At 40.2% G+C, this 16,478-nt stretch overlaps 1 protein-coding gene across 1 annotated transcript in view; it reads left to right on the plus strand.

The window, feature by feature from the left end:
* The window catches only part of SLAIN1 (SLAIN motif family member 1), a 53,163-nt gene extending 38,298 nt beyond the window's left edge, over positions 1-14,865 (plus strand). Inside the window, exons 3-7 of the mRNA XM_040266908.1 lie at positions 1,247-1,396; positions 3,721-4,065; positions 8,657-8,812; positions 12,194-12,476; positions 13,777-14,865. Of these exons, the coding sequence (XP_040122842.1) occupies positions 1,247-1,396; positions 3,721-4,065; positions 8,657-8,812; positions 12,194-12,476; positions 13,777-13,852 (1,010 nt within the window). The 3' untranslated portion in view covers positions 13,853-14,865. The remainder of the gene's footprint in view (positions 1-1,246; positions 1,397-3,720; positions 4,066-8,656; positions 8,813-12,193; positions 12,477-13,776) is intronic.
* The last annotated feature ends 1,613 nt before the right edge of the window (positions 14,866-16,478 follow it).

The following is a 16,478-nucleotide window of genomic DNA, read 5'->3' on the forward strand; positions in this document are numbered from 1 at the left end:
GTAATGTTTCAACTTCTTGATTAGCTGCTTACTTTGTGAATCGGTCACCAAACACAGCTTAAAAAATAATCCACCTTTCATTGAAAAGCTTGAGGGTAATTTTATCACAATGGGGAGTTTGCTGCACACCTACGTTGGGTACGAAAAAGGCTAGCATTAATTTGTACTTCAGTATCATTAATCTGCTCTTCATTGTGTATAGCAGGCAGCTTTCCCTCCTTATCAAATGTATATATTACATATATGTATTTCCAAATGTGCTTTTAAAATTAAATGTTGAACAAAATTAGAGGTACGTTCATTATGGTTGAAGATTGTAAGACTTTTATATCTTGTTTAAAACCTTTTTGATCGCTTTTTAAGTCAGGGTTATGTAGAAAGCATAGTCGTAGTTTTATGTGATGCCCGCCTCAACATTTCCTTCATTGTTTGAGCACTGTGTGACTCCATTCTTGTAATTTTCTCTCTTGGGTCCTTTCTTCCTTGGTTGTCTTATCTCAAGTCACTACTTACTTTCCTGAGTCACTTATAGTCTCCTGTGAGGACTCTCATCACAGATAGAGTGATAAAGGTTTATGCAGGTTTTGTACGTGCTTTTGTGTGGACGTGTGCCTTTTATGTGTGATATTCTTATCCATATATGGCACTGCTGTTTGCACCTGTTTAAAAAATGTACCAGATTGAAATTTATTTTAAAATATATAATCCATTATCACCAGCAACAAGCGTGTCTCATTATTAATTGGAAGTGTACAGCATGTGCATCTTAATGCCTGTAAGTATATACTTAAGCTAATAGGATTTGGGTTTAGCATTATTGATTTTTCTTGTCTTATGGTGGTAAAAAATACATGTACGTGAAATCCACTGAAATCTACCTTCTTGACAGTTTTTTGTAGTGTACAGCAGAGAGTGGTATTTGAACTATGAAAACTCAATTTGAAAAAAAAAGCAGAAAATGAGTGGTTTTGTGTATGTGAATTACAAACATGTGAAAACATGCATATTGTCTTGCCATTGTCTTGTCACAGTGGTGTGCTGGTCATTTTTTTTGGTTCCTTATGAAAACAGGAAAAATACAAAGGAGTCTTTTTTTTTTCTTTTTTAATATATCCGTCAGCCACTCTGTGTCCTTTGATTGGAGAATGCCTTGATTTGCTGACTGTTGATGTATGAACTGTAATGTAAAACACATACAGATATCCGTTCTTTAGAGTTAATAACAAACATGTTTCCTCATTTTCAGGTTACACATCCAGGGGCTCCCCTCTCAGTCCCCAGTCATCCATAGACAGTGAGCTGAGTACTTCCGAGCTGGAAGATGATTCTATCTCCATGGGATACAAGTTACAGGATCTCACAGATGTTCAGATCATGGCTCGTCTGCAAGAAGAAAGTATGTCCCTCTTTTTAAACTAGAAAATGTCTTACACTAGGGGCTTCTACTTGAAATCTAAGATTTCAGGCATTTCTCCCCCAGGTAATGGGCAAACAGTTCTATTCTTTCTCTTATACCATCTGGAGGTGGAGCAATTAATTAAGTGCTTCTCAGTCTCATGGCCATTGTAAAGTATTGAGATATACTCCAGCCAAAATATGTCGATGTAAAAACATTGCCAGTGTAGCTACTGTGGAAACAGTTTGCCAGTTTCTTAGAGTAACTGCCATTTCTATAAGGCCCAGCACATCGTATTCTTGGGCATTTATCCTAGAACGATGGAAACTTGTGTTCAAGAACACAAAACATGTACATGAATGTTCATAGTAGCTTTATTTATGATAATAGCTAAAAACCAGAATGATCTCTGACGTCCTTCAATAATAAGTGGTCCGTCAAGCTGGGATACCTCCATACTGTGGAGTACTACTCAGCAAGAAGAAAGAAGAAATTCTGTTAGACGTACCATCTTGGGTGTATCTCCAGGGAATTATGCTGAGTGAAAAAGATGCCCCAGGTTGCATACTGTATACTTCCCTTTAGATAACATTTTGGAATGACAGTTTAGAAATGGATGGTATAGTAGTGGCTTTTGGGCTCAGGGACATGGGACATGATGTGGGCTCTCAGGAGGGAGGTGGGCATGGTTATAAGAGGGCAGCCTGAGGGATTTGGGGAGCTTGTAGCAGTTTTGACTGTGGGTGGTAGTTATACCAGTCTACAGGTGATAAAATTGTATAGAATTTAATACGAACACATGTACGTATATATAAATAATGCTGGGAAAATCTAAATCAGATGGGTTTGTATAACTGCCAGTATTTTAGTTGTCCTTTTATTCTATGATTTTGCACAATGATACCATCAACGGAACGCGGGCAAAGTGCACAAAAAATCTCTATTATTCCCAAGAACTACATGTGAGTGTGCAGTTATCTTAATAAAAATTCAACTAAAAATGCCTTCTCAGATGCAAACTTTTTAATACATATAGAGTGGATAAACAACAAGAACCTGCTGTATAGCAGAGGGAACTATCTCAGTATCCTGAGATGAGCCATAATGAAAAAGAATGTATATATGCCTGTATAACTGAATCACTTTCCCATGCAGTAGAAATTAACAAAACATTGCAAGTTAACTATATTTCAATAAAAAACGTACATTTCTCAAGATAGATAATTATGGAAGAGGAGATAATTAGAAATGGGACAGTTAGGGGATACTTGGAAACAGTTGTGCAATAAAGTTACAGCAGGTAATCTGAGAGTGAACGACTTCCATGGTATTAATGGTATCAAAAAGCAAAAGAAGGTGTAGATCACAGAACTGGGCTAAGCTTAGTTTGGAGTTAGCTTCTCAGGCCAACATCAATAGAAGTAGCCAAGTATCGTTTGAGCAAAAACAGTTTCCTGCTTTTAGAATTGAGCAAGGCTACTATGAGAAACACTGTATTGCTTGTGCAGGATTTAATAAGATAACATTTTGAGAGGAAAAGTGATTATTTTATATTTTGTAACAGTCAACTGACAGTAACTCTTTCAAAAAAATAGGTAGCTGAGAGATGAGATGTCAGCCTCAGAAGTTAAGTAGTCAGGCACAGACCACTTTAAAAAAAGTTGTGAGTTGGCAGTGAGATAAATAAGCAGAGACTTGCAGGTTGACTATTTTTAGATGACTGTCATTGAGGATGACCCCAAATGATTGAAGTTTTGAAGTGTCAGCATGTTTTGAAAAAGGTAATATTAGTAACAAAAAGAACAAGAGAAGTGACCTTGTTAAGAAAATATTGTGCCTTACATTTTAAACTTTCCTTTCACTTTGAAAGCTGGGGTAGGGAGCAGAAGGAGCTCCTACCTGGGCAGAGAGTTGATTCTTTGAATTGTCTTAACTCACAGTTAACTGCTCCTAATGATGATGAATAGGTTTTCCTAAGCACCCTTCCTAAGCATCTCTCCAGATTTCATCAGGAATTGCTTAGGGATATTGACAGACACTGATTGATGAACGAGAGCCATGTATTTAATCATCCCTGGAATTAGGTCAGATTTTTTTTCCCCCTAAAACAGGATAGTCTAGTATTAGCTGTCTGTTTGGTAGGTAAATGTATCTATTTTCTTGGGTTTTAGTAAACTAAGAGCAAGACAGAGGGTCTCCATTTGAATCGTGTGCTTGGCATGACTTTTCCTGCAAGAATTTCTAGTTCTTGATGAACTAGAACTCAGTAATAAGCCAAACTGCAATGCCTCCTAAGGTAATAGCATTTCCTGTTGTTCTTACAGGTCTCAGGCAAGATTATGCTTCTACTTCAGCATCCGTGTCGAGACACAGTTCCAGTGTGTCACTGAATTCAGGAAAAAAAGGGACATGTAGTGATCAAGAATATGATCGATTCAGCCTGGAGGATGAGGAGGAGTTTGATCATTTGCCACCACCTCAGCCCCGTCTTCCAAGATGTTCCCCTTTCCAAAGAGGAATACCCCATTCACAGACTTTCTCCAGCATTCGGGAGTGTAGGAGGAGCCCCAGTTCCCAGTATTTTCCTTCGAATAATTATCAGCAGCAACAGTATTATTCACCTCAAGTCCAGACTCCAGATCAGCAGCCAAATAGGACCAACGGAGGAGGTAGGTTGTATGCTGCTTTGGTATCTGATATGCCTAGATCTTTCCTATGTGGCCAAGAAATGGGTTTTAAGGTCAGTATAAATAATGGGTAAATGTTTCTGAGGTGACCTTAAGTATAGCCTCCAAGACCTTACCAGTTCAGTTGGTGTACACTTAAGTCTCTGATTGATCAGCTTCTGATTCCGTGTCCCAGACTTAGAGATTTACAGCTTCAAGAAAACCTCTGTGATGTAACAGATGGCATCAGAAATGGGAAGCATCTTTATGTTGCGTCTGATCCGAGTATAGTGCGGCAAGGTTGCAGGAGTTGAGGGGCTCGTGGAAGAGCTTCATAGAGTTGGAGATACAGATCTGCACCCTCCCTTGTCTTTCTTGAAACCCCACGTCTCTCCTCGCCTGCCTCTGGCTCAGAGTGCTGGATGGTGAGCCTGGACGACCATGCTGGGCGAGAATGCTGCTCATGCACGTGGAGACCTAGGGGATGCTGGGGTGTGCTTTCCCCTGACTTCCTGACATCTAGAATTAAGTCTGCACAGCAGTGCGGACATGGAGGCTGAGGTTGTGTGTGGTGACAGCAAGGTATGTGTCCTGATGTCAGCACAGAGGGTTGAAATATATGTTATTCTCTTTTGTATTTTTTTTTTCTACCTCCCTCTTCATCATTTATCTTCCTTTCCCACTCCCAGGAATTATAGATCATGACTTCCAAGAACTATATGGAGAATAATCATGTGATATTTTAGCCTGGTATGTTTTTACTGTAATGATCGGTCCAACCCTCACACACAAATCCTATAGCATATGGAGAAACAAGCCATATTTATAAACTAATGTTTTTGAATTATTATGTAGCACCATTTCTCACACCTGGGCCCAGAAATGATCATTTAAGCAAGTTATTTAAAAATATTGCAAGGGAAGATACAAATTGTACTAGTCATCACCTTCCAGCATGTACTAAGTTTTTACTTTATCTTCCTCTGTACTTGTAATTATTCACGCGAATTGAGAGATCATTTAAACATATTTAAGGTTTAATAGTTATTTAAGGTTTAATAGTTAGAACTTATCTCTGTTTAATACTTTCAGATTTCAAATCTAAAAGAAAACTGTGGCAGGTAAAGTGACTGCCACTGATGACCAATTTATTTAAGCTTATAATATCAAAGACAGTAACTACTGGATCATTAAAACTGTGGGAGAGAGCACCCAGAGTTGTTCCCGAGAAGGGTTTTTTTTTTTGGTCACATCCTGCCTATCCAGCAGATGCTCCCTGCATCTTGATTAGTATTGTCAGTGGGATCATTGTTCCCCCTTAGAAAAGTGGTGTTAACTTACATTCAACACCATTATGAAACGGATTGGGTTTATCTAAACCTGTGTTACGATGGTTCCTATGAGGAAAATGGAAACATATCTCAGCCTAGTGTCTGACTGTGGTAGTTTTATTTCTCTAAAAGGGCTGGTCTCTGCATGTAAAGGAAATGGAAGATAACAGCAGTTCTCTGGATTGAATTTCTGGCTGATCAACTTGATGGCTGAGCACACAAGCTCTGAAGGCTGGTAGATGCTGAGTTGCCAGCCTGGCCTACCACTTATATACCTTTCCCTGTCTTCCCATGTCTCTGAGTTTTCATTCATTTGGTTACAAAATGTAGACAAATAACTCAGGTATAGTTGGACATCAAGGCATCTGATATACGTTCTCCTTCATGTAACATGTACTCCTTTAACCTAAGTCTGTTATAAGGAATCAATGAAACTGTGACTGTTTCACCTGGAACAAAAATTTCTGAAAAAGTTAAAAGTGCTACAAAAGTAAAGGTTGTTTCCTCATCTCCACTTTTTTTTTTTTAAACTTTTATTAATATGGCTCAGATATCTGAACCTTCATTCGTTACCACAGTATTATTTAAACAAAACTGTAGAATAAGAGTTGTAACTTGGAAAATAATCTATCAGTTATTTTTCTAAATTATTAAAATAATATAGATGGAAGAAAACAATTGTTATAATACTGATCTAATTTAATTAAAAATAAAACAGAAGTGTGTGTTAATACTTCGCTATTTCCATAGCTCCTACACTGCCTGGGTTCAAAAGGGATGGCTCTTCAAAGTCCTTGGAATGTTTCTGGGGTTCATGGGATTAAAAGGAGCACTCAGTAGTCCCTTCTTACCTGTGACTCCGGTCACCCGTGGTCATCTGCAGTCTGAAAATGTTAAATGGGAAATTGCAGAAGCACACAGTTGTAAGTTTTAAAGTGTGCGTTGTCCTGAGTACTGGGAGGAAATGCTGTGCCTTCCTGCTGTGTCCCAGGTGGGGCGCGAGTCTTTCTTTTGTCAGGTGTATCCAGCCTCTGTATACTACCTGCCTGTCATTACCTGTGTAGGAAAAACATCCCACGGTTCAGTGTGTGTGTTAGTCACTCGGTTGTGTCTGACTCTTTGCGACTCCATGACTGTAGCTGGCCAGACTCCTCTGTCCGTGGGATTCTCTAGGCAAGAATGCTGGAGTGGGTTGCCGTTCCCTTCTCCAGGAGATCTTCCCAACCCAGGGATTGAATCTGGGTCTCCTGCACTGCGGGCATATACTTTACCATCTGAGCCACCAGGGAAGCTTCACAAAGTTCAGTACTGTGTATTAATACTAATAATGGATTCAGGCATTCCTGAGGGTCTTGAAACGTATCACCTGCTGATAAGAAAGGGAGGGAGTACTGTATTTGGAGTAGTTTGCTAGGTATGATAAATAATTAAATCTTACAGAACATTTGCTAACTGTAATTTTTAGGAATTGGCGGGGGAGGAGGGCGGTCAGTGACATGGTGGTGTTAGCCTGAGGACCTGTATTGACGGGAAGGCTAGCTTTAGATGTTTGGTGGGTAACTGGCTGCTGCCTTTATTCCTTAATGGGTCCCTAAAGATGGATAATAGAATAAAGGATTGAGAAACAATGGTCTAGACTATAATCCCGTTGAGAGCTGGAAACTTGCCTAACACACTGTATACCATGAGTGAGTGAAAGTTGCTCAGTCATGTCTGACTCTTTGCGACCTCATGCACTATACAGTCCATGAAATTTTCCAGGTCAGAATGGGGAGTGGGTAGCCGTTCTCTTCTCCAGGGGCTCTTCACAACGCAGGGATCTAACCAGGTCTCCCACGTTGCAGGCACATTCTTTACCAGCTGAGCCATAAGGGAAGCCCACTGTATAGCATAAATATGCATGCGTTCATTCATTCTACGAAGTGAGGAATGGTGACCAAGAGGAAGGACCAGCATGCTCACGGATGCAGGAACATGTGAAGTATTTGGAAACTCTGGTTCAGTCTGGTTGGTGAGCAGGCTGTGAGGCAGGGGCAGCAGGAGGTGAGGGTGGAGAGGTCTGCAGGACCACACCTTGGAACGGTCTTTGCTCAGCCCAGGAGCTTGGGCTTTCAGAGGAAGGGGAAGGGGAGTGATTGGAGGGTTTTAGGAAGTGGCTGGAAGTCACCAGCTGTATGGAAGGTGGGGAGGAACAGACAGGGTGCACAGAAACCCGTTAAGAGGATTTTGTGAAAATGTGGATGACAGATAATGAGGTCTGTGCTAAGGTGGTAGAGGGAGATGTGTTAAATATTTACGAGGCAGAATTGACAGGATTTGGAGTTGAGGAGGAAGAAGAGAGGTGAAACTTGGAAGATAACACCCCTCTTTAGATTAGGTGACTTCAGGGATCTAAGTGATGAAGATGGAGCTGTGTCTGTGTGAAGGAGAGAAAAAGGAATCAGGTTTGTCCATGAATGGGTTTTTGCTTAGTATTCAAATATATCTGTTTTCTGAGCTTGAATGACCCTATATATATACGTTAGCTTGGCGGGCATGGTATTAATAAAGAGAAAACTGTCTACATTGTAGAGCTACAGTCTTGTGTGTGCGTACATGCTAAGTTGCTTCGTGGCTGAATTAAAATTCACCGAGGTCTGTGCGTGGCTTACCCTCTGCTGCCTCTTGGTGGTAGAAGGTGTATTCAGCAAGAAAAAGAAAGGGAAGTGTTTGAAGTCTCCAAAGATTTGGTGGCATACTCATGACCCTTAAAACTTCCCAGAAGTTAATGTGATCATGTTGATGTGATGAGTGGCTATCTCAAAACATCTCAAGTTAGAATTTTAAGAATTTCTTCCTTTTTGATGTTCTAGCAAAAGTTTCAGTAATAGTTGGTTTGACACCTCTGGGTGTTTTTTTTTTTTTTTTTAAAAAACGTAACAATTTGTAGGTTTTTTTGTTAATGGCTGTAAGATTATTGTCTAACTTCATTTTGATACAGTTTTATCTAAGAACAGACAGCTAATTGACTAGCTAATCCCTCCCTTTTTTAAAGAACAAATGCTTTCCATTAGCTGTTTGTTTGGTGGAGCCTTTCTGAAGATATTAAGTGTCTCCCTATAGGAGGGGTAATCAGTTAGCTTCTTAGAGTTCATAACACGTATGATAATTTGTTTGTCATTGAACAAAATATGATTTCTCTTTGTATTTACTTTTGAAATCTAGTGTCTTAATCAGCATAAAAGTAGTGATTTTTTTTTTAACACAGTAAAATACTTTTCTAGACAAGCTCCGAAGAAGTATGCCTAACCTAGCTCGGATGCCAAGTACAACCACTGTTGGTAGCAATGGGAGTTCTCCAGTCACCGTGCGGAATAGTCAGAGTTTTGACTCAAGCTTGCATGGAGCTGCAAATGGAATTTCAAGAATACAGTCTTGTAGTAAGTATGACAGATTTTTTGGTAATTTTCAGTTAGTTATAACACCATTAGGAAAATATCTTACTATTTCATTTTTCTTTCTTTCTCTGAACACTACAGGAAACCTTTATCCTTCTGACTTTTATTTTGTATTTCACCATTAAGAAGTATTGTCACCAGTGCCTGTTAATAATTAGCAAATTATATGTTAGCCTTTATAACTAAAGATAGAAGTAGAAGCCCTGAATGGTGATCGATCTCTCTACTCACCATACAAAAATGTTTTCTGCGCAGTCCTGCCTCTTTCTAGCTGTGCACTTGATATGTTTACTCAGAGGAAAGCACAGCTCTTCTGTCCAGCTCTTACCGTGGTCTTGTTGTGCATCAGTCCATAGCTTTCCCAGGGCAAATGAAGCTCTGTTTTAGTGTGACTGAAGAGTAGGATTTACCTGCCTCATTGCCGTTGGCCCACAGTCTTTCATTCTCTGTATGTTTCACCCAGTGATGAGGAGCGTGGTGAGAGTACAATCTAGTGTTTTTGTATTCTCACTTTGTGTGGGGATGTCTTGGCTCCAGGTTCCCAACCCCCAACTAATGCTGCCTGTATGAGTTGCTGCTGCTGCTGCTGCTACTGCTAAGTCGCTTCAGTCGTGTCCGACTCTGTGCAACCCCATAGATGGCAGCCCACCAGGCTCTGCCATCCCTGGGATTCTCCAGGCAAGAACACTGGAGTGGGGTGCCATTTCTTTCTTCAATGCATGAAAGTGAAAAGTGAAACTGAAGTCGCTCAGTCGTGTCCCACTCTTAGCGACCCCATGGACTGCAGCCTACCAGGCTCCTCCATCCATGGGATTTTCCAGGCAAGAGTACTGGAGTGGGGTGCCATTGCCTTCTCCGACTTGTATGGGTAGTCAGGGTTAAGTCCAAGACTGACCCCTGGGAGGCAGATTCAAGACCACAGGCCCAGTATTGATGTGCCCAGATTTGGAAGGCCAAGTGTGTGGCCAAGCACTGTCAACCAGATGTCTTCAGCTTCCACCCAGCGGACTCCTTGGTGCCCCTGATACACTACCCCACGTGCCTCCAAAACATGTTGAGAATGGGTCAGGTTTCCGGTTGCTGCTTGTGTCATTCAGTGTGTCACACTTGACTGTCATTATGTTTATTTTCTATACTAGCTTACTGGCTTTTCCTGGGTGTGGACCATAGTTCATCTGATTTTCTGTCTCCAGCACCTGACTTGCTGCTGGGCACATTGAGCTCTCAGGAGATGTTTGAACAAATGTACAAATGAATGCTGTAGGGCTGGATCTTAGGGCTTCATCTGTTAATTTGAATTAAAGCCCTGTGTAAACATACAGAAGATAGCCTAGGAACTAATGGTGGGAAACTGAGGACTGCTTTCTAATTTTATGTCAGGAGGTTAGGACAGGTGGCCAGATACATCATGATGAAATTTAATTGAGATAGAAGTTCTGTGCTTGAGTATAAAAGTCAACAGTATAAACATAGAAGGGGGAAATACAGGAGTGACAGTAGCAAATAGGCTAATGCTTAGGAGTTTTTGTGAACTCTAATTCAGTGTGGATCAGTAGCACAGTTTGAGTGCCAGAAAAATCAAAGTAACCCAAAATAGAACATACCCTACAAACAATGGAAAGTCTTGATGGAAGTCCTGAAAAAATGATGAGAGAGCAGGTCAAAAGGATATAGGAAACAATGAAACTGCCAGAGACCAAACCTGCGACAGATTGAGCCACAGAATAAATGATTATATTAAAAGATTATAACCCATAGATTAAATAATCATAGGTTCACATTTAATTGAATACATGGAGAAGAGGGGAAATTCTTGTTTATAGAAGAATTGCAATTAATAAACGTAAAGAAATGAAGAAAATAGAAAAATCATTGTGTGTAACTCAAGCATAATAATGAGAGAAAACAAAAGAACTTGAGTGTTAATGTGTAAGAGGAGGTCAGTCGTGAACTTGTTTCAGATCTCAGGACTCTGTTCTCATTGACTTTCATCCCTAAGCGAATATCCTTTATACATTGTGCGTGTATATAAACATCACGTGTGTGTTTCATGAAGAGCAAGTTCTGGACTGGTGTGCCTTCTGGAGTGAACAAAGTGAACAGAGAAGGTTGGAGAGGCAACTCCAGAAGGAAGACACTAGGTTTGCGGCAACAGCTCAAGTCTGGGTCTTTGCTTGGTCACAAGTTCATGGGAAACTATGTATCCTTTCTGATCCTTGTTTTCTCATTTGTAAAATTGGGATTGTGTCTATTAATCTTGACTAGTTTCTTTATTATTTCTTTTTAAACTTAATGTAGTTATCTGTCTTGTATGTAGGAGAGTTAATGGGTCTGATAGGACTGCCTTCCTGAAGTAACTCTTATGGAGTTTCATTTCAAATGATAGGCTTTTTGAAATTTCATTTAATCTGTAGATAAATTTTAGAATTGGTATCTTAACAATATTAGTTTTCTAATTCATTAACATGGAATATCCCCTCATTTACTTAGATCTTCTTATCTGTCAAAGTTGTGTAGCTTCCTGTATAGAGGTTTAATACAGGTGTAGTTCAGTTTATTCCTAAGTATTTTATCTTAAAAATGCTTTTATAAGTAATATTTTTTTCAAATTTTAGTTCACTGATAATTTAGAAATACAACTGATTTTTTTCTGTTTTGATGTTCTGTTCAGCAGCTTTGCTAACTTCATTTATCCTAATAGTTATAAATTTGGAATATACTTGTAATATAATACATCTGAACACCAACTCATATTCAAGAATGTTCATAAAACCCCAGACTTAGAAGTAACCAAGCTTTGCATCATCAGGAGAATGGATTTTAACATACTTTCCGTGGAATACCTCGCGACAATGCAAATATATGGATAAATTTCAAAAACATAATGTTGAGTCAAAGAAGCCAGTCATGGAAGAGAACATACTCTGTAATTCCATTTACATGAAGATCAAAATAGGAATAACAAATCTGTGGTGATAAAAGTGAAAGTAACAGTCACTTGCGGCGCGTGTTGACTGGGTGAGGATATGTGAGAAGCTGCTGAAGCGCCAGCACTGTTTGCTGTCTTGATGTGGATATGGTTACATAAGTGTGTTCATGTCACAATTTCATTTCGCTCTAGGCTTAATGTTTGGGTGCCTTTAGCCTGGCGTGCTACCGTCCATGGGGTTGCAGAGAGTTGGATTAGCACAATTTAGCTGCTGAACGATAACACTTTCTATATATTGTGTTTCAGAAGAAGCTGGGCCCAGTATGTAGACACCTTTATATGTACATTTAAAACCCTTTCAGAGAGCATCAGCGTCTTTGAACATGGCACTTGTGCAGGCAGTGGTGAACGTGCGATGTTCGTTTTCCTCCTAGTTCCGTCCCCAGGACAGCTCCAGCACAGGATCCACAGCGTGGGACATTTCCCGGCGTCAGTGCGGCAGCCTCTTAAAGCCACGGCCTACGTGAGCCCAACCGTCCAGGGCAGCAGTAACGCGCCCTTATCCAACAGCTTACAGTTATACTCCAACACTGGGATCCCCACCCCCACCAAAGCTGCAGCTTCCGGCATCATGGGCCGCAGCGCACTTCCAAGACCTTCACTGGCAATAAATGGGAGTAACCTGCCTCGAAGCAAAATTGCACAGCCTGTCAGAAGGTGAGAGCCTTGGTCCCTTCTTCCTTGTAGCCCTGTTCCTGGTCTGCAGTTAGAAACCACCCCAGGCACCACCCTGACGTTTCCTCTGTCTAACCCGGGTCGGTTACTCTTCCCCTTGTGGCCTGACTCGTGACCTCCTTCCTCTGGATTCAATATTTTTCAACCTTTTTTTTTAATCAGAATGGGCACAAATGATATTAGGCATGTACACAACACACCCGCCTCCCACAGTGATGATTTAAAAAGCATCTTTGTGATGTTTAGTTGGGGCTTTATTAGCTTATGTTGAGAACTTTGGTATGTTCCAGGTAGAATTTTTTAAAATTCCACATTGCTTGCCAGGCACGTGTTCAATGAGCTCACAGTCATGTTGTGCCTTTTCTGAAGTGGATCTTCTGGAGTGTTTTATGGTTAAAAAACAATTCCATGAAAGTGAGTTGACAAATTAGATGCTGTGACAATGGAGGCAGTAAATACATACAAATCTTATAAGAAATTAGTGTTTGAAGGAGGAGAGGGAGGGGGAACCATGGTGACAGTTTGCAAAAGATGTGGGAAGAAGAAATTTTTCTTTATTTATGCATTAGGTATGTATAGTTTTTATTTTCTGATGCAGAATAGGTGCCCAGATCAAAAGCAAATTTAGAAACTATTGCAAAACAAAATAAATAATCTTACTATCCAGATGGAAATCACTTTCATGCGTGTTAGTTCAGTGCAGGGCTGTGTTTCATTCATGCCTGAATAGAATCACGTTGTTTGATGCTTATGTTAACTGTGGACGGTACATTTGTCCTTGGATGTCTGTCTTCGAACTAATCTCCTGGATAGGCTGTCGTTGCCAGATAGAGGGTCTGGTTCCCCAAACTTAGGCAAACATTGGTTTTAACACATTTAAAAATTCGCTGCCAACATAATAGGCAAATCTCTTGATTATTTGTAAGATTGAATACAAATAGAATTACATGAAGAAATTTTCAGTGAAGCAACCACTGATATTTACAGGCCATTCTTCTGTCATGTTTGTCTTTCTCTGATTTTAAAATGCTCTTCCTACACGTAAGGATGTTGATCATTTTCCACTTACGTTGCACATCTGCCTGTGCACATACAGCACTCGTGGCAGCGTGCTGAGAACTGGGTTTCCTGCAGATGTGCCTGTTGACGGCCGGAACCCCAAGGCACACATGAGAAAGTGCCAGCACGCTGTCACTGCTGGGTTGGGGGCGGGGAGACCAGAGAGAGTGACGGGACTTGCGGGGTTACTTACAAGCCATTTCCTTTTTTAATCCCTTCACAGTTTCCTTCAGCCTCCAAAGCCTCTGTCTTCACTCAGCACGCTGAGGGATGGAAACTGGAGAGACGGTTGCTACTGATGCCGTTTTCTGTACCCTTAAGGAGTGGGAAAGAGCTGGAAATGAGGGTCGTGTTACCCAGCTGGCTGGGTGACAGCGGGTGTCAGGATATTCTTTCCCTTCTGCATTTTAACACTTTACTGCATTGTTTTTCAGTGGACCAATCACCAGAGACTAATTATTGCACTTAAATATTTGCCTGAGATACTGCAACGGTCACAGATCCACGGTTGCAGTATTGTGACACTTAGAGCTAGGAAGTTTTTGTAGAACTGATAATGTACCTGAATCCTTTTTGAGAGAATTGAGGTGTGTCCATAATGCTTTCCTTGCCATCTGAGGTTTTTGGTTTTTTTTTTAACCTGTTCAATTTACTTACATGTTCTAAACATCTTTCCAATACATGTTCTGTATTTTAATACATTGCATATTTACAACTAGGTTATATAACGTATGCTTTGAAATTTACTTTTTTTATAGTTTACAGGAATTTTATTTTTTGTGCCTATTTCTTTTTACACCTATGTGAACCACTATGGAACAACTTAAATTTTGTGCCATAAAAATATTTTTGTGGTAAGGTACTATTTTTTTAGCTCTAGGGATATATCAGCAAAAATCCATCACACAATTGATACATAATTTTCTGTTGAATGAGCACAATGTAAGCTGAAGCATTGCAAGGAGACAGCCAGACAGCAGTGTGAAATGGGTCTTGTTGTTTTCATTGTTAATTTATTGTCATTCCTGGCTTTCATATTTATAATGGCATCACGAGCTCATTGCACTTAATACCTGCAATGTTTGCTACTATACCACAATTGATTTTCAATACTTTTACAGAGGATGAAACTGTAACGTTTTATTAACAATGCTTCTGAAAATGAATGCATTTTAAAGCAAATAAATCTTTTTGATAGACCTTTTACAAAATCCATTTGCACTAATGAATGCTTTCTTACGGGATATGACTTAATATTTGTTACTGTGTACACCGCTGTTTTGGAATGTTCAGAAATAAAGATTTTCGGCAATATCAGGTCACGCATGGATCTGCAGCATAAATGATACCAGCCCCACACCTACGTTTCACCGCAATCGTGAAAGTGTTGCGATGCTCTTATACAGGTCGGTCAGACCTAAAGTGGGTAGGCAGAGTATTCACATTTGTAAACAACTCTTTCTCTCAAATGCTTGGGATAAGAGATGTGAGATTTTAGTTTTGTAGTGGGGTTTGGGTCCCACGTAGGAAGGTCACTAGAACCCAAAGAACCAGAAACCCATTCCTGGATGAATACTGTCAGTGGAGATGCCAGTATTTTATGGGGGTTGAACTTGAAGTACTTTCTCGGTGTCAGTGAAACAGCAAGGTGTTATTAGTCTACACTTTATTTGATATATATTGGAAAACTTTTTGCGAGAAGGTGCTATGGGAAGGTTAGGTAAAGGTTTTAATGCTAAGTTTTAAAAATAGAGTTTTTCTGAACTTATTTGAGATTTTTATTTTTAGAAAGTGTGCCTTTCTACATAGTTCCATGGAGAAAAACAGTGAAGCTGACTTTTGAATCCAAGTGCGTCTGATCTCAGAAGTCTGTTTTTACCACTAGTGCAGTCTTGCTGTGAACATACGTAGTCAAGTCAGTACATTGAATAAAAAATGAGTTTATATTCTGCTGAGAAGATGAAAGAATTTAACTCATTTGCAAATCGACTATTTCATTTATGTTCAAAAGAGTCTGTTCAGCCCTTGCAATAAAAACCAAAGATCCCTGCACCTTGGAATTTACATTCCAGTTAGGAGAGAGATACTAAACCACCTACAAGTAAGTAAATTGCAATACATTAGGTCTTCAGTGCTATGACAAAAAACGAAAAGGAGCTGAACGTAAGGGGAGTGGAGAGAATGGAGATGGGGAGAGATCACACTATTAAGTGGGGTCATCTGGGTAGATCTCACTAAGTTGACACCTGAACAAAGACTTAGAGCTGGAGGGCCAGCCCTAAAGCTATTTCACAGCCTCTTTCACCTGGAATTCTACTGAACACAAAATGATGTTGGTGGTCATTTTCACAATTCTCCCCTAGCGTGGTATCGAACATTTATTCTAGATGCATAGAAGATAATTTAATTTATTACATCAATAGAGGCCCTAGGGTACAGCTTCTCAAAACATGGTCCTCACACTAGCAGCAATAGAATCAGCATTTCTGGGAAACTTACTAAAAATGCAGATCTTTAAGCTCACCCCAGACCTATTGCCTCTCTAGGGGTCCTCTAGGTGGTTTGAAGAGCCATCTTTGAGAAGAGCTGCTGGAAAGGAGGAAGCCACCTAGGCGAGGGCATAGGACAGTGTACATCTGTCTGGGATGTCTGAGGAAGAGCAGAGAGGCCAAAGTGGCTGCAGGCAGAAGGAACACAAGGGAAGCGGTAGAGATGAGGGCAGAAAGGAGACAGGGAAGGGTCTGTGGAGGGCCTGTGGGCCACAACGAGGCTTTGACTACTCTGGATGGGAGCTGTTCATGGTTTTGAGCAGCAGCGTTCATGATTTGACTTTTTAAAAGTACCACTCATAGTTGGTGGGAACAGACTAAAATGGAGATGCGTAAAGATGAACTGTTCGATTTAGGCAAGAGAGATGATGAGCTA

The sequence above is a fragment of the Oryx dammah genome, unplaced genomic scaffold (genome assembly GCF_014754425.2).
Source record: "Oryx dammah isolate SB20612 unplaced genomic scaffold, SCBI_Odam_1.1 HiC_scaffold_24, whole genome shotgun sequence".
Taxonomy (NCBI): Eukaryota; Metazoa; Chordata; class Mammalia; order Artiodactyla; family Bovidae; genus Oryx; species Oryx dammah.